The sequence below is a fragment of the Sylvia atricapilla genome, chromosome 8, assembly GCF_009819655.1.
Source record: "Sylvia atricapilla isolate bSylAtr1 chromosome 8, bSylAtr1.pri, whole genome shotgun sequence".
Lineage (NCBI taxonomy): Eukaryota > Metazoa > Chordata > Aves > Passeriformes > Sylviidae > Sylvia > Sylvia atricapilla.
The window spans coordinates 610909-628477 of record NC_089147.1 but is presented as its reverse complement, the minus strand read 5'-3'; the positions used below and the strand labels follow the sequence as shown (position 1 = coordinate 628477).

Here is a 17569-nt window from a genome sequence, read left to right as displayed (position 1 = left end):
AGTGTCACCACACCCCTGTACCCAGCGGGCAGAATGAAACTTCTGAGGCTTTCCCTTTGGAGCTTCCCTCTCTGCACTCCCGGGCTTTGCAAGACCAGAACAGAGACTTTTTTCTGAGTCCTGTAAAATATCAACCCAACTCCATAAAAGAGAAGAAACTCTCCCCTGGCAGGGTGGGCAGGCTGGCTGGATGGGATTTGGGGCAGGAATTGTTCCCTGGCAGGGTGGGCAGGGCTGGGTGGGATTTTGGGCAGGAATTGTTCCCTGGCAGGTGGGCAGGGCTGGATGGGATTTGGGGCAGGAATTGTTCCCTGGCAGGGTGGGCAGGGCTGGGTGGGATTTGGGGCAGGAATTGTTCCCTGGCAGGGTGGGCAGGGCTGGCACAGGGTGCCCAGAGCAGCCCCTGGATCCCTGGCAGTGCCCAAGGCCAGGCTGGACACTGGGGTTGGAGCACCTGGGACAGTGGGAGGTGTCCCTGCCATGGCAGGGGTGAAAGGAGATGATATTTAAGGTCTCTCCAACCTGCAATTTGATTATTCTACTATTTCCTGCAGCTGGAAAAATTGTTGGCAGCAATAAATGCTAAACCTTTTTCCAGAGGCACAGGGAACCTGCAGATCCTTAGAGGAGGATGAGGCTGAGGGTGCTGAGCTCAGAGCCCTGAAATGTGTGCAGTGGGCTGTGGGGTGTGTGCAGCTTCCAGAGGCACCAGAGCCAGGGCAGGGGCTGCAGTGCCATGGTCACCCATGGAGCAGCCCCAAGGGGACAGCCAAACTCTCAGCATAAAGCTTATTTGTGCTGAGATGCCGGCATAAATATCAGATATCGGCTATTTTTAGTTTAATCTTCATGGACACAAGAGCAACTTCTAGTTGTCTGTGGCAAACCTGAAAGCTGTTGGAGTAAATCCCCCAGGACTGGTGACAACGTGGGACAGTGGCCAGCAGGGACATTCCCTCCCCAGCGGCTCCTTGTGTTGGTTAATTTAAATTGCTGCTCTCTGAAAACACCCGACACGTGTCTCTGACTCTTGCAGGAACGGGACAAGCTGCTCAGGTTCCGGAAGCAAAGGAAAAGATGACAAGAATTCCTAAGGTAACAGACAAAGCCTTCAGTGGTGGCTGCTGGTGGCAGTGCTGGGTGCTCAGAGCACCTCAGCGCCTGGCAGTGTCCTCCTCAGGGTCTGAAAATGGGCCCAAAACTGAAATTTGGGTGAGGCAAAGGACACTCACAGACTGCACTGGGACGTTCGAGGGGGTGCAGGGACCTGTTTGCACGGAGCACCCTGAGCCTCTGTGCTCTGCATTTACCCCGGGGGACTTTGGTGGGATGTGGCCGTCCTTAAGAGGAGATAAATTCCATGAATTAACACATCTGCAAATGATGTTCTAATGGTGCTGCCTGAAAACACGTGTCTGTATAAATAAATTCAGGTGGAGTCAGGACACGTGAAAATTGCTGGTTAGGGAGGCAGTGGGGCAGCTGAGGGGAAAGGGAAGGTTGGTTAATGAGGGCAGGTGTTAATGAAAACCTGAACAGTGCAGTGTCACAGTCAGGTGTCAGGGCAGGGACTGCCACAGCTAAACAATTAGAGAGAGGCTGGAGCTAATGAATCTATGAATGACTAATTGAGGGTCTATGGGGGAGAAGAATCCCTGTCACCTGAAAATCACATCCAGGCCTTCCAGGGCAGTCTGTCTGTCACCCCAGGGCAGTGTCTGCCCAGGGCAGTCTTCTGTCACCCCAGGGCAGTCTGTCCGTCCCCAGGGCAGTCAGTCTGTCCCCCAGGGCAGTCTGTCGTAACCCCAGGGCAGTCTGTCCGTCCCCAGGGCAGTCTGTCTGTCCCCAGGGCAGTCTGTCTGTCACCCCAGGGCAGTCTGTCCGTCCCAGGGCAGTCTGTCTGTCCCCAGGGCAGTCTGTCTGTCCAACAGGGCAGTCTGTCCCTGTCCCCAGGGCAGTCTGTCTGTCCCAGGGCAGTCTGTCTGTCACCCCAGGGCAGTCTGTCTGTCCCCAGGGCAGTCTGTCCATCCCAGGGCAGACTGTCTGTGTCCCCAGGGCATCTGTCTGTCACCCCAGGGCAGTCTGTCCGTTTGTCCCAGGGCAGTCTGTCCGTGTCCCAGGACAGTCTGTCGGCCAGGGCAGCTGTCTGTTTGTCCCCAGGGCAGTCTGCCGTCCCCAGGGCAGTTGTCCGTGTCCCCAGGGCAGTCTGTCCCCAGGGCAGTGTCCGTGTCCCCAGGGCACTTGTCCATCCCCAGGGCAGTCTGTCCATCCCCAGGGCAGTCTGTCTGTCACCCCAGGGCAGTCTGTCCGTGTCCCCAGGGCAGTCTATCCGTGTCCCCAGGGCAGTCTGTCTGTCCCCAGGGCAGTCTGTCCCCAGGGCAGTCTGTCCCCAGGGCAGTCTGTCCGTGTCCCCAGGGCAGTCTTCCGTGTCCCCAGGGCAGTCTGTCCGTGTGTCCCCAGGGCAATCTGTCTGTCCCCAGGGCAGTCTGTCCGTCCCCAGGGCAGTCTGTCTGTCACCCAGGGCAGTCTGTCTGTCCACAGGGCAGTCTGTCCGTGTCCCCAGGGCAGTCTGTCTGTCACCCAGGGCAGTCTGTCCGTGTCCCCAGGGCAGTCTGTCTGTCCCCAGGGCAGTCAGTCCGTGTCCCCAGGGCAGTCTGTCTGTCACCCCAGGGCAGTCTGTCTGTCACCCAGGGCAGTTCTGTCCCCAGGGCAGTCTGCCATCCCCGGGGCAGTCTGTCTGTCCCCAGGGCAGTCTGTCTGTCACCCCAGGGCAGTCTGTCGTCACCCAGGGCAGTCTGTCTGTCCCAGGGCAGTCTGTCCATCCCCGGGGCAGTCTGCACCCCAGGGCAGTCTGTCCGTCCCCAGGGCAGTCTGTCGTCCACAGGGCAGTCTGTCCATCCCCAGGGCAGTCTGTCCGTGTCCCCAGGGCAGTCTGTCCCTGTCCCAGGGCAGTCTGTCCGTCCCCAGGGCAGTCTGTCTGTCACCCCAGGGCAGTCTGTCTGCCCTGACCTGCTCTCTGCCAGAAGCCCGTGGTGGAGACGTTCTATGGCTATGATGAGGAGGCTTCCCTGGAGTCTGATGTTCCTCCATCCTACCAAACGGACCGCACTGACCAGACCCCCTGCACGCCCGAGGACGACCTGGAGGAGGTAAAAACATCCCCAAAATCCTCTTGCCTTGCTTGTAACCTTGATTTTAATGAAATTCCTGCTCTGCTCCATCATCTCTGTCAGTTCTGTTCTCTCATATCTGCTCACCTCAGACTACACAATGAAGCATTTCTGTTAAATCTGATGCAGTGATTGTTGGCCAGTGTCTCTAAAGCTCAGGTCTTCAGTAACTTCACAGCTTCCAGCCCAGCTGGAAATCTCATATCCTGAGAGTATTGAATTCATGGCAGGTTTGCAGGTGTAAAAACAGGGAAATTGGCCACCCCTTGGGAGATGTGTCCACTCTGAGGCTGGCTGCAGACTTTGGGGCTGTAGTTTTGGCCAGCCCAGCTGGGCACAGAGCAGTAGGGCCGTGTTTGGGGAAGGAGAAGGGAATGTTCCCCTGAAGCTCTGGGCTCCAGGGATAGGCTGCTCCTGGCTGGGTTCCAGAGGCTCTGAGAGCACGGCACACGAACGTAACACAAATTAAAGGGATTATTCCGTGTATTTGCCAGGGCTTCCCCACAAACGCTGTCCCCAGAGCGTGTCGGATCACGGACCATTACACAGCCCTGGGCTTGACAAGAATCCTGTAACAGCCACAAATTGCCACTGATGGTGCTCTGGCTGCAGCAGTGTGATGAGACCTGCGGAAAGGGAACTGCAGAATTCCTCCCTCCGTCCTGAGGGTGATGGGTGGTGTCTGTGATGGCTGAGCCCGTTTGTTTTCCACTCCTGTGCTGACATTCTTCCCCCGTTCAGGCGGTGGGAAGCTGACTGCAGTGCAGCCAGCAATGTCATCCCATTTCATGGGGAGTGAAATATTCCGCCAGCCTGACATGAAAGCGTTCCAAAGTGGATACTGGGGGGAGCGGGAAGAAGATGAAGGGCTCCTTTCATGTCGCTGTCACCCCTTCTACAACTGTTAACTCTGGCTTCGTGGTTTAATAATTGAGTGAGGCTGTCAGGCTCCGTTTCCTTTCCAAATGGAAAACCTTTTGTTGTTAAGGCAAGCTGCGTTCTCACCTTTAATGTGATGCTTTTCCCTGCTCCAGTAAGAAAGGGCGGTGCAGTCATTAGTGTGCCGTATGGCAGGTAAGCTTTCATCTCTCCAAGGCAGGGATTATCTTTTTATTCCTGTGTTGCGTTTCCTGGAGGTATGAGCGTGCGAGAGATGCGCAGGGCACGGAGGGGAAGCTGCCGGAGGGCTCTTAACCGAGATTTTTAGTACCCTGCTTCCGACCCGTGTTTCAAAAGTGGCAATTTTGGTGCTTTTCGGAGAAAACAAACCTAAGGGCCTCTCGGTTGTGCCTGCAGGGCATGGCCAAGGAGGAGACGGAGCTGCGGTTCCGGCAGCTGACCATGGAGTACCAGGCGCTGCAGCGCGCCTACGCCCTGCTGCAGGAGCAGGTCGGGGGCACCCTGGATGCAGAACGGGAAGTCAAGGTCTGTCAGGGAATGAATGAACGGCTTGTTTTCCATGGGGATGAGCGGTGGGCGCTGGGAGGGAGGGTGGCACAGCCGAGTGTCCTTGCCCGGCTGTCCCCTGGCAGCCTCCCTGCGAGGGGCTCTGAGCATCCTGCATCTCCAGCCCTGGGCCTCAGGGGAAATCCCGGGGGATTCTTCACGGGAAATCCTTGGGAATAAGCTCTTTTTCTCTAAAGAACTAGGACGGATAGCCTTAAATGTGTAATGCGTGCTCTTTAATTCCCTCTGGGCGCTGAGAGATTACACGAGTCCCCGTAAAGGCTGAGAAGGCTCATAGCTGAGGTTTTGCTGGTAATTCAATTGCAGAGTGCCCTGTGCTTCTGCCTCCCCGAGTCCCCGTGGCTCCGCAGAGCTGGCCCCAAGGGCTGCTTTGGTCAGGAGCTTGTTGTGTGTTCCCAGGACTTACAGAGGAATTGTTCCCTGCCAGGGTGGGGATGGAATTCCCACTGCCCCGGATCCCTGGCAGTGCCCAGGCACTGGACACTGAGGGGACAGTGGGAGGTGTCCCTGCCATGGCACGGGTGGCACTGGGGGGGATTTAGGGCTTGGATTTCCAACCCAAAGCATTCCATGACTCTCAGAGGGGCTGCCAGGATGGGCCATGCCCAGTCAGGAAAGGGAGAAATTTCCTGTTTAACAGCAGAAATGTGCCCACAGAGCCTTAATTTATTCCTGCATCTGTTCTGTGGAGATCCAGGAACACTTAGAGTGGGTCAGGGTGTAATGCAGGAAAACCGACACTGCCAGAAGCGTTCCCAGCATGAACAGCCACTCTGAAACACCAGGGATTGCACCTGGAAAGAAAATCCCAGTGAGCCCAGGCGTCCAGCTGTAAAAGTGACTGCATTTTAGTTTTTTCACACTGAGCCAAAGCAGGCACCAGTGCAGGTCACACAAACAAAATCCCTTTCAGTGCAAATAATGGGATAAATAGTGGAGAAATGGTTCGAGGATAAAATCTGTTCTGTGAAGGTGTGTAACAAAAAACAACAACAGCAGTGACATTTGTCCTCCAGAAAACGGGTAGGAATGGGGTGTCTATTTAAATATGCAGGAACTACAAATACAGTCAAAAACGAGACGTGGGTATGAGAGAGACACCAGATCACAGGTGAGGTTCTCAGTCATAGGCTTTCACTAAAGGCACAAATGAAATTTGCCAGTTTGTCAGGTGGGATGTGCTCTGAGTGTTTAACCTGCCCCAAATTTCAGGGAACCAGGTGTGCCCAGGATTTATATGCTGTACATAATTCTCATTTGTTTTCCTGGGAAAGGGGGGCTCTGGCTGCAGCCCGCCATGACCAGCTGTGAGGAGCCAGCTCTGCTTTGCCATTTCGTTAATCTCCAGTTAAATCTCAAAATCATTAATCCCGTCTCCCAGACTGGACTTGATTACATTTGATTATTTGATACTCTGCGCTCAGCTGCGAATTTCTTCTGCCAAAGAACTTTCAAAATCATTGTTCAAAGAATTTGGTGTTTTAAATATTTTCTGTAACTGCATTAGGTTTTATCTTTTGGAGAAAGTCGGGGGGGTTATTGAATTTATTTTTTAATTAACCTGTATCGATCTGGGGGGGGTTGTTTCTGTCTCACATCCCACAGACACGTGAGCAGCTCCAGGCAGAAATCCACCGGTCCCAGGCTCAGATAGAAGATCTGGAGAAGGCTCTGGCTGAGCAGGGGCAGGTAATGCTGACTGCAGCCCCCTCCTCACCTCTCTGCGGGAGCAGAAACGTTCCCAGGCAGGTCACAGCTCGGGCACCACTTCTGCAGACCAAAAACCCAGCAACCAAACAAAGAAAGAGGGAAAACCCCACAATATCTAACCCAAAACAACTATCAAACAAAGAAACAATTAAACTGAAAATGTTTCTGAGACAGTAAAATATAAAATAATTCAATCAGTAAAATATCAAATAATTCAATATTAATAATTCAATTGCCTTCCCAGCTTAGCCTCTTATTGTTCTGCTGATAGACGATGTTCTGGGGTTTGTGGGGTTTATATTCCTCAAGTAAGAGACTAGCTTCCAAATAAAGTTTAGGTTGCCTGATCTGCAGAAATATGTGAGTTGTGTTTAGCAAAATAGAAATTTGATGGTAAACGCACAGTTGGAAATATCCCTTTTAATGCAAACCAGATTTTACCTGAAAAATTTTTTTAACCACTGAATGTTTTTATTCCATTTGTCAACTGCAGAGCTGTTAAAATTACATGGGCAGGTTTAGCTTAGGGAGCTGTTTTAGGAAGTAATGGACTCACAATTTCACATCTGTCATTATTCTGTCCTCTGTGTGTGAGAGTCAGTGACATCCTCACTGCTGCGCTGTTGCTAAACTGCAGCTTCACCTCCAGTGTTGTTCATTTCCTTCCCCAGGACATGAAGTGGATTGAGGAGAAGCAGGCCTTGTACAGAAGAAATCAGGAACTGGTAGAAAAGGTATTCAGCTTTCCTCTTTGTACTATTCAAATAATATTCGTGTCCTGAGGGACGCAGAAGGTGCAGTATTCTACTCTGTATGGCACAGCCCTGCTGGAAATAATTCATGTTTGATACAAGGTCCTGACCCGCTGGAGAAGTGGGGTTCTGGCACAGCCCTGCTGGAAATAATTCATGTTTGATACAAGACCCTTATGACCCGCTGGAGAAGTGAGGTCCTGGCATCCCCTTGTGTGTCCTGGTGCAAGGGACACGAGGACAGTGGCCCTGGGGACAGCCCTTGGCCCCTGTTGGGATGCTGGAAACTTAGATTTTAAGATTTTGGTACATAGGAACATAGGTGGGGCAAGATGGAGACTTTAGGGTGGGGTGTGGAGGTTAGTTCTTTATCTCATCCTCTTCCCTCCTCTTGATGGGTTTGTGTGGTTTTCTGTCACTGGGTGGAAAGGGTCTGCATTGCAGGCTTTGGGTGGTCATTACTGGGTCAAAGTATGAATAATATCTATTGTTATTGGGTAACTGGCACTTCAATAACCTTGGAAAGAGTCAGAGGTGCTGCATTTGACCCCGTTTCTCCACCTTGCTGCGTAGAGCTCGGGGCTGGTGAGTCTGTAAGAGATAAACCCCAAATCAAACACCGGGGTACTAACCCCCTCCTGGCAGGGGGGAAAGGAGCAGAAGTGTCCATGCCCAGGGCTGGCAGAGGTGTCCCCAGTGCTGGGGACACGCTGCCAGCTCCGTGCCCCTGGCAGATCAAACAGATGGAGGCCGAGGAGGCGCGCCTCAAACACGACGTGCAGGACGCCAAGGACCAGAATGAGCTGCTGGAGTTCAGGATCCTGGAGCTGGAGGTGAGCTCCTGGGGCCAGCCCTGCCCGGTTTGGGGACACGAGAGCGGCACCAGGGGCTTCCTGGTGAAAGGGAGCAGCACAAAGAGCTGCTGGTGGGCTGCTGTGGCAGCGGGCTGGGATGGTGATAGGACCTTGCCCCACGGGAAGGTTTAGCAAAGTCTCTGAGGGTGCCCAGCGCTTCTCAGAATGGCTGAATAACAGCGAGATGGCCCCTTGGGAGGTGGTTTGTGAAGATTTTAATCAAAGCAAAGTAACAAGCAATGCAGAAATGAAAGAAAAAGCCAAGCACAGGAGTCAGAGAAGCCCCTGACACCGTGTTACAACACCCCAAAAAGCCCAGGGCACCTCTGGGCTCATCCTTGAGCACTGAGTGATGCAGGAGGGTTCTGATGGTGAAGTGCCAACAGAAACAGCTCCGGGTTTTGAGAAGCACCCCAAAGATCCAAGCAGTGCCCTGTGCTGGCACTGGGCCCGTGCTGAGGAGAAGGGCAGGGAGGTTCCAGTGTAACTCCCTCACACGTTCCCAGGTAACCCAAAACTCCGTCCCTGGTACGGAAGGCCCGGGTGGGGCGTGTGGCTGCGGAAGGGATGGCTTCTCCCTGGGGCTGTGTGGGGCAGCCAGGTGGGTGACTGGGACAATCGTGTCCTTGCAGGAGAGGGAGAGGCGCTCCCCTGGCATCACCTTCCTGCACGGCCCCTTCACCGAGGGGAAGAGCCCGCTGCAGGTGTACTGCGAGGCCGAGGGGGTGACGGTAAGGAGCCCTCGTGTCCTGCCCCGCTGCCCCTGGCCAGCCCGGCCCTGTGCCCACCCTGCCTCTCCTTTTCTCTCCTGCCAGGACATCGTAGTAGCAGAGCTGATGAAAAAGCTGGACATTTTAGGGGATAACGCCGTAAGTAAGTGTATTTAATAAATTGTGCATGCTTTGGGGGACGCCCGTGCCGGTGTGGAGTGAGCACAGCTGCCTGCTTTGGGGCTGCACAGCCTCTCCTGCCCTCTGCTGGGCTACCAGCAAAGCTTTCCCTGCCGCTTCAAGGGTTTGCTGCCGCCCGAAGAGCGAAACGCAGCGCTGGGTGTCACCCTACCGCTTCAGGCATTCCTGGGATTTGGGGAATAATGTCGGTGTTTGGTGCTTCTGGGCACGCAGGGTTCCTTGGTTGGCTTGCTCTGCCTTGGCTTTGCTTTAGCATTTCAGCGGCCGTGTGCCTCGAGTTTCCCTGATAACCCCTTAGCCCTTGATAGTAACCAGGGCATTAAACGGGAAATCAAAAGAGCAGCGTGAAAACGAGGAGCAAATAGTGAGAAACTCGTGGGTTCTGGTCCTTCAGCAGGTGGCGGTGGATAGCCGCACATTCCGCCGAGCGCAGGGAGGGGACTCAGCTCCGTGTGTCCTTCCCTGTGCTCTCTGTGTCAGCGGAGTCCCCTCAGCCCCATAGAGCCCCCTCAGCCCCACAGAACCTCAGCCCCATAGAGAGCCCCATAGAGCCCCCCCCAGAGCCCCTCAGCCCCATAGAGCCCCCTCAGCCCCACAGAGCCCCACAGAGCCCCCTCAGCCCCATAGAGAGCCCCACAGAGCCCCTCAGCCCTATAGAGACCCCATAGAGACCCCCACAGCCCCACAGAGCCCCCCACAGAGCCCCCTCAGCCCCATAGAGCCCCCTCAGCCCCATAGAGAGCCCACAGAGCCCCCTCAGCCCCATAGAGAGCCCCATAGAGCCCTCAGCCCCACAGAGCTCCCTCAGCCCCATAGAGAGCCCCACAGAGCCCCCTCAGCCCCAGAGAGCCCCATAGAGCCCCCTCAGCCCCATAGAGCCCTCTCAGCCCCATAGAGCCCCCTCAGCCCCATAGAGAGCCCACAGAGCCCCTCAGCCCCACAGAGCCCCCTCAGCCCCACAGAGCCCCCTCAGCCCCATAAAGCCCCCTCAGCCCATAGAGAGCCCCACAGAGCCCCTCAGCCCCATAGAGCCCAGCCCCACAGAGCCCCCTCCAGCCCCACAGAGCCCCCCACAGAGCCCCCTCAGCCCCACAGAGCCCTCCTGGGAGACCCCCCGAGCTCTGGGGCTGCAGGAGGGTCCCCACTGTCCCCAGCTCTGTACCTGGGCTGCCCCAGCTCTCCCTCTGCACAGGCTGGGCAGCAGCCACACGCCATCCCCAGGAGTGTGAGACAGCCTGGAACAGCAGGACAGAGACACCTGAGGGTGGCAGGGCTGGCACAGGCTGCCCCTGGATCCCTGGCAGTGCCCAAGGCCGGGCTGGACACTGGGGTTGGAGCAGCCTGGGACAGTGGGAGGTGTCCCTGGGACAGTGGGAGGTGTCCCTGGGACAGTGGGAGGTGTCCCTGCCATGGCACGGGTGGCACTGGGGGGAATTTCCCACTCAGCCCTGCCAGGATTCCCTGAGCCCATCCCTGCTCATGGCACTGCCAAGGGCTCCCCAGGGCTCTCCACACTCCATGCTCAGTGTCCCCTGGCTCTGCTCAGGGTCCCCAGGAGTGAGCCCTTCTCCTGCTCTCCCTGTGCTCACCTGAAGCCTGGCAGGAAATGCAAAGCCCAGCTCCGGAGCTTTGGGTTGTTTTCGATGGATGGATGGAATAGCCAGCATCTCAGGAAATGCCCCCAGACCATCCCCTGGCTGCAGACGGTGCATGGGATGAACACTGCAGCTCTCCTCCCCACGGCTCTTGGTGCTCAGCTGGGTGCTGTCCTGTGGAAATGTGTGTTTATTCCCTGGGTACAAATACATCCAGTGTCCCTTTGCTTTGGGCAAATGTGGAATTTTGGTGGAATTACCTATGGTAAGGATTGCTAATGAATACTGACTATGGCCTTTACAGTGATTTTGCATTACAACATTATTTTTCTCTGCCTCAGCCTGTTGTTCCTCAGAGATATGTAATTTCAGATGTGTTTGAAGCAGCAGTGGGTCAGCACCGAGGCCCTTGGTGCCCCCCCTGGGTTGTAAGTGTGCTCTGTTTGTGGTGCAGAACCTGACCAACGAGGAGCAGGTGGTGATCATCCAGGCCAGGACTGTGCTCACGCTGGCTGAAAAGGTACAACCCACAGCTCCTTTGTGTGGAATTTCCCTGCCCTTTGTCCCCAGGCACAACGCTTCATTTCAAATGTTACTGAGCTTGCAAAGCCCCAAACTTGGGCTCAAAGCTCCAAAACTCCCCCGGAACCTCGACACTTTGGGCTAAAGCATCCCAAGAAACCCCCAAGATCTCCAAATTTGGGACCCCTCAAACTCCTGGGACTCCCAAATTTGAGCTAAACCCCCGAATCCACCTTAGAACCCCCAAAAGTGGGATGAAATTCCACCCAAATCACCCCAAGACCCCAAATTTGGGGTGGAAGTCCCCAAAACCTCCCTAAACCCCCCAAATTGGAGGTAACCCCCCCAAATCACACCACAAGCCCCAAATTCTGGCTGAAAACCCCAAAGCCTCCAAATTTGGAGGGAAAACACCCCAAAAGCACCCCAGAACCCCCTAAATTCAGGGTTAAAACATCCCAAGAAAAACCCCAGGATCCCAAATTTGGACTCAACCCCCCCCAAATCAGCCCAGAACCCCCAAATTCGACACCACCCAAACCCCAGAACCCTCAGGTTTGTGCTGAATCGCCCCAAACTGCCCCAGAGGGGTGTCAGAGGGAAGGGCCAGGCTCTGAAATGTGGATTTTCTCCATCCGGAGTGGGTTGGGAAGGAGGACAGTGATGTAGCTGGAGGTTTTGCTGTGTTGTTCAAGTGACACCTGCCCTGTGCTGACACTTGCCCAGCCCCAGGGGACGCTGAGCCCGGGCTGGGGGGCTCAGGGGGGCTCAGGGGGACTCTGCTCTCTGTCCCCTCAGTGGCTCCAGCAGATCGAGGTGACCGAGTCTGCCCTGCAGCAGAAGATGCTGGACCTGGAGAACGAGAAGGTAGCGGGGAGGGGACGGGGGGACGGGGCCCCGGGGCAGGCTGGCCTCTGACAGCCCCTCCCTTGCTCCCCAGGAGCTGTTCAGCAAGCAGAAGGGCTACCTGGACGATGAGCTGGACTTCAGGAAACAGTCCCTGGACCAGGCTCACAAGGTGAGGGCTGGCACCTTGCTGTTGGGGACACCTGGGCTGGCTCAGTGCCCTGAGCTCTGTCCCCTGGGCAAACCCGGGGTCCCCTGTGCTCCTGGAGTGCCCCAGGGCTGGGATGGGAGTCCTCAAATCCTCTGCACCCTGAGCTGGCCACAGCCTCACGGACAGAGCTCTTGGCTTTGAGTGGCCCCGGCAGGGTCAGGACCTTTAACATTTGAACATTAACATTAATTCACTCAAGGAGAGTTTTAATTCAGCCAAAGTCTCAGTGAAGGACTGATAAGGAAATTGGGGGTTCACTGATTTGTCTTACATTTTAAAAAAAGATATTTAGCCTAGACATTTCCTTGGATTTGGATTACACCCTCTGTAACCAGAGCAGCTGGGGGTACTCTGGGATGGGTAAATTTGAAATGAAACTGCTTTTAGGTGAGGTTCATCATTAGCTATCCTAAGGCATTTCACCCGTTTTCTTCGTTCCATCAATGAGAGAAAGGTTATATATACCTTATATATATATATAACATATCCACAAAAGGCATGGAGTTTTCTCTCAGTTTATTTCGTTTTTCCAATTTTACATAAACCTAGAGCACAGCTGCACTTTCTGAGGAGCCCTGGGTATTTCTGCCTCTGTTCCTGCCTGCTGTTGTCTATTGTGTCCTGAACCATTTGGGGGAGCTTTTGCTCCGTACGGTTTCTGTGCTGTGGGGGGATTTTTAGCAGATTTTCCCTCATTCTGAGCTGTATCTGGGCCAATGCACAGCAGAAACCTTGGAGAGCACACCAAGCCCTCTCACCTGTATAATCCTTCGGTGGCATTTCCCTGCCCACGGCAGGGGGTGGAATAAGATGGTCTCTAAGACCCAGTCTGGGGCTCTGATGGTGATGATGATGATGATTCCATCATCTTTCCTCCGTCCTGAGCAGCAGTTTGTGCAGCTGAAGGCTGAGTCTGCTCGTGGGAATCAGTCCAGAGGGAGCTGAGGGTTATTTGCATTTCCCTGTGTTTTCTGAAGGCACCACACGGGTGTCCCAGGCACAGCTCTGCTCCAGGGCACAAATGCAGCCCCAAAGCAGCAAAGGAAGCTTTGTTCTGCCCTGGAGCTCCAGTGGGAAAAGCTCTTTTGCTTTATAAAATCCGCTGGATTTCCATGTTCCCTTTGTGCCCCTGGAGAGGAGGAGCAGCTCCCCACGGTCCCCCCGAGGCAGAGCCCCCAGGATCAGCTCAGAGCACTGAGCCCTGGCTGCTGCAGGGGCTCCAGGAGCAGCAGGCTGACCCTGCTGGGGGCCAGGAGGGTGCCCTGCCCTCCTCCCCAGCACTCAGTGCCTCCAGAGAGGGTGATGCTTGTGTCCCTGAGCTCTGGGCACAAATCCAGGCATCAAACAGCAGCCCTTCGCTGGGACAGGGTTAGTCAGGTGTTGCTGTTTTTAAAAGGAAAAGCAGAACCTTCTCCTGAGGTCTGATGTGTTCTTCCCCATGGGGATGCCGTGGTTGTCATCAGATTTAATCAGTTCTCATCAGATTTCATCCCTTCTCATCAGATTTCATCAGTTATCCCTGTTATCCTCAGTTATCATCAATTATTCTCAGTGATCCCCAGTTATCCCCAGTTATCATCAATTATTCCCAGTTATCCCCAGTTATCCCCAGTTATCCTCAGTTATCCCCAGTCATTCCCAGTCATTCCCAGTTATCCCCAGTTATCCTCAGTTATCATCAATTATTCTCAGTGATCCCCAATTATCCCCAGTTATCCTCAGTTATCATCAATTATTCTCAGTGATCCCCAGTTATCCCCAATTATCCCCAGTTATCTTCAGTTATCATCAATTATTCTGTTATCCCCAGTTATCCTCAGTTATCATCAATTATTCTCAGTGATCCCCAGTTACCCCAGTTATCCCCACAGCTCTGCCAGAGGAGGTGCTGGAATGTTCCACACGAGGCATTTTCCAGTGGCTGGGACCAAACGCTGCTCACCCAGCAGGGAGTTTTCCTCTGCAGGAGCAGGGGCTGGGGCTGTGTCTCCTGCTGGATACAGGAGAGCTGGGGAAGGGGAACCGAGGGACTGAAAAATACGTGTAAAAATACCTGTAACTCACAGAATGAGTCTGTCATGGACCTCTTTCCTTCTTCCCTTTTCCTATTACATTTCCCTTTTCCCTGTCTCTTCTCTTTCCCCCTTCCTTACTATTTTCCCTTTCCCTCCTCTCCCCAGGGCCGCGTCCTTTCCCCAGGAAGGGGAAGGTGGCTCCCACGTGTTCTGGGGCAGGCTAGGCTTGTCCCTGTCCCGGTGCCCAGCAGGATGGGGCCAGCCTGCAGCAGTTCCCCTGCAGATGGAGTTGTCCCACTGTCCCGGGCAGGAGGGCCCTCCACCGCTCCCGTTGCCTTTCAGATGTTCCTCAGAGACTCCTCACCCACCAGGGACGAGGTGGAGCTGACAGCTTTATATTGTTTTTGATTAGCAAATTCTGGAATTAGAAGCCATGCTCTATGATGCCCTGCAGCAAGAAGCTGGAGCCAAAATTTCCGACCTTCTTTCAGAAGAGGAGAAGGAGAAGCTGAGGAGCGCCGTGGAGCAGTGGAAGGCAGGGCAGGTGATGAGCGAGCTGCGGGAGAGGGACGCCCAGATCCTGCGGGAGAGGATGGAGCTCATCCAGCACGCCCAGCAGGTGGGTCTGGGCACCCCAGGGGGGTTCAGGGGGGAGACGGGCCGCTGAGATGAACCAAGCCATAGGATTCCAGCAGCAGCCGTCCCCGTGTGCAGAAAGCCGCGGTGACAGATCCTAGCAGTGCTGTCTGTGCGGACAGGAGTCTCTCACTTGGCTCAGCCAATTATCCATCAGACAGGCACACATCCTTCAGGGCACCCGCTGGCCAAGAGTCCATCCCCACGCTGTCTGACTCCTGTCTGAGCTTGGCATTTCTTGTAGACACTTTCCCAGGCTTTCCCCATCGTTTTCAGACCTGCTGTTGTTCCCGTAGCCTTGACAATCCCGAGAGCTCTGACAAACAGGACTGCAGGTGTCTCCTCTACAGACAGTTTGGTGCAGGGAATGGCCTGAGTTACTCAGATAACTGCCACAGGGGGGACAGGCCCTGTCAGCAGCCTCTCCTGGAGCTGTCCCAAGCTGCCCCAAGCCAAGGGCTGTCACGTTGTAGGACACCAAAGAAAGATGAGGGACTCCTGTGGGCCGATACCTTCTGAGCCTGAGAACTGCTGAGCTCTTCCCAAGGAAACTTTCCAACAGTTTTTCTTTTTCCCAAGACAACCCTGTGTAAACAGTATTCCTTTCCCAGGACAACAGGAGCTGTTTGCTATTTCTGTCCCCGAGCCAAGGGCAGAGGTGTCACCCTATGGACCAATAATGTGACTTTAGCCCAGGGTGTTATAAAAGGGCTGAATGAATTGTAAATACACCTGCTGATTTCTGCTGCCTCCTGGCTGGAGTCAAACATCTTTATTTCATGTCCTATTGTGACAGACTCCAAATATTTCAGCAGGCAAAGAGCACAGAAAAAAGGCTTTATTGTCTAATTCTTATTACCTTTGAAAGGTGTTCCCATACAGATTAACATGGTTGGTGAATAGGAACGACTCCTCTTGATCCCATGGGTTTAAACCAGAAGAAACAGCCAAAACACCCCCTAGAGAAAGGCTGTTTGGAGAAAGGAGAGTTGTTGGCCAAGATGTTTTGAGAAGAAACTTCCTTGAGGAATTTTTCCTGGAAGAAGTCAGCAGCTGCAGCAGGATAAAATCTCTCAGACCCAGAAATGTCAAGGCCCACGAGGCCAGGTGTGTCTTGGCCTTGGACCACCTGCACACAGGACATCCTGCTTTCCTGGCTTTGCCACACACGGTGACAGTGACAGAGGACTCACCCCCAGCTTAATGCCCAATTTAAATTTGTTTTTGGTAGAAGCTCAGCCCATTCAGTTTATATCCCCCCAAAGCAATGGCATCTTTCTGGGTACATCTGTATTTGGTTGGTTAATAAATATCTTTCTATTTGAAATCTGACAGAGAATTAAAGAGCTAGAAGAAAGAATTGAAGGCCAAAAAAGACAAATAAAAGAGTTAGAGGAAAAGGTAAGGTGGTGCAGACGGAAGAGCTGCTGTGTGTGCACATGACCATTCTCCATTTCACCTGGGCCAAGGAAACACCCTCGGAGAGAGCTGGTGTGTGCAGGGCAGGGACCAGGGGGACAGCTCCAGGAAACCAGCTGCCTCTGCAGCAGTCCCTCTGAGGAGGGTAAAGTCCTTCCCTCGGGTTCCCCTTGGGGCAGCCTGGCAGGAGGGATGGGCAGGGAGCAGGGACGGGGCCGTGGCCCCACAGGGGACAGCGAGGGGCAGGGCAGAGCTCTGGGAACCAGCTGGCCTCTTGCTGCCTCCTTCCCTCCCAGCCCAGGGCTCTGGCAGCAGGAGCAGGGCTCTGCTCTCCTCCCTCCCCTGCAGCCAGGGTTCCTCCAGCTCTGCCCAGACCTGCAGGGTTCTCCCCAGAACACCCTCAGCCTGTCCTCAGCAGGGGCTGAGCGGACAGAGCCTGGGGCTGAGCCCGAGCTGAGCAGGGCTGGGGTTGGGCTGTCTGGGGGTGTCAGAGCTCAGCTGCTGTCCCCTGAGCTGGGGCTGAGGCTCAGGGGCACAGGGCATCACTGTCAGCAGCTGTTGAGGAGTAGCTTTGTTTCTTTCTCACTACAGAACTTTTCCCCATCAGCTGCTGGGAGGACTATCCACTGGGTATTTCTGGGTGCTCCAGGGACCACAGGGCCGAGCTGAGCCACCAGTTCTCCAACTTCACCACTCCATGTTTCTTCTCACCTGAGAGTTTTGTTGCACTCTGTCTGCAACCACAGCTTGTTTCTCAGTTGAGCACACTGTAAACTCTTAATCTCTCTCTTCTCTTCCATTTTTTTCCTCTCTTCTCTCCCCTTTTCAGTTTTATTTTTGTTTTTATTTTTCTCTTTAGCTTTCATTCTTTGGTCATAGTCCTTCAGGCCCCGTGCACAAGGTAAGCCCTGGGGTGTCCTCTGCTCTCCCCTCTCCTCAGAAAGCCCCAGAACCTTCCTTCTGCTGTATCAGCAGGGTTGAGGGGTCTCTTGGGCATCCCAGAGAACCCAAAAATGGGACTCTCCACATCCTTAAAAAAAAAAAAAAAAAAAAAGTGAAACCTGGAGCCCAGCAGGCAAAAAACTTGTCAAACATGAGTTTCCTTCCTTAGAGGGAAGGACAAGGGGAAACGAAGCAGGCTTAAAGGCCAGGAAAGCTCTGGCAAGGCAGGGAAACAGGCAGTCTGGGCTGATTGCTCTGGCTGCATCAGGGGCAGCTGATCCGTGCTGAAAGCCATGGGAGCGTGTCCCTGCACAGCACAGAGCCTGTCCTGCCTGCAGGGCTGGGGAGCAGCGCGTTTATCAGGGTGTGCTGCTCCAGGCACTGTGCCCCAGCGGCTCCCTGAGCCCCTGGAAACGGGGGGTGAATTCCCCCAGTGCTGTGTGTGCTGCCAGAAATGCCCACAGCAGCGTCAGGGAGGGAAACGCTCCCCACACCAGGGATACATCACAAATTCCTGTT

General features: G+C 54.4%; 1 protein-coding gene across 1 annotated transcript in view; it reads left to right on the top strand.

Moving 5' to 3' along the window:
- Positions 1 to 17569, top strand: part of LOC136363932 (janus kinase and microtubule-interacting protein 3-like) — a 31096-nt gene that overhangs the window by 13036 nt on the left and 491 nt on the right. Inside the window, 15 exon segments of the mRNA XM_066323385.1 lie at positions 1037 to 1070; positions 1073 to 1095; positions 3024 to 3149; positions 4467 to 4595; positions 6243 to 6326; positions 7019 to 7081; positions 7834 to 7932; positions 8586 to 8684; positions 8769 to 8822; positions 10914 to 10979; positions 11780 to 11848; positions 11922 to 11999; positions 14466 to 14672; positions 16025 to 16090; positions 16968 to 17009. Of these exon segments, the coding sequence (XP_066179482.1) occupies positions 1037 to 1070; positions 1073 to 1095; positions 3024 to 3149; positions 4467 to 4595; positions 6243 to 6326; positions 7019 to 7081; positions 7834 to 7932; positions 8586 to 8684; positions 8769 to 8822; positions 10914 to 10979; positions 11780 to 11848; positions 11922 to 11999; positions 14466 to 14672; positions 16025 to 16090; positions 16968 to 17009 (1239 nt within the window).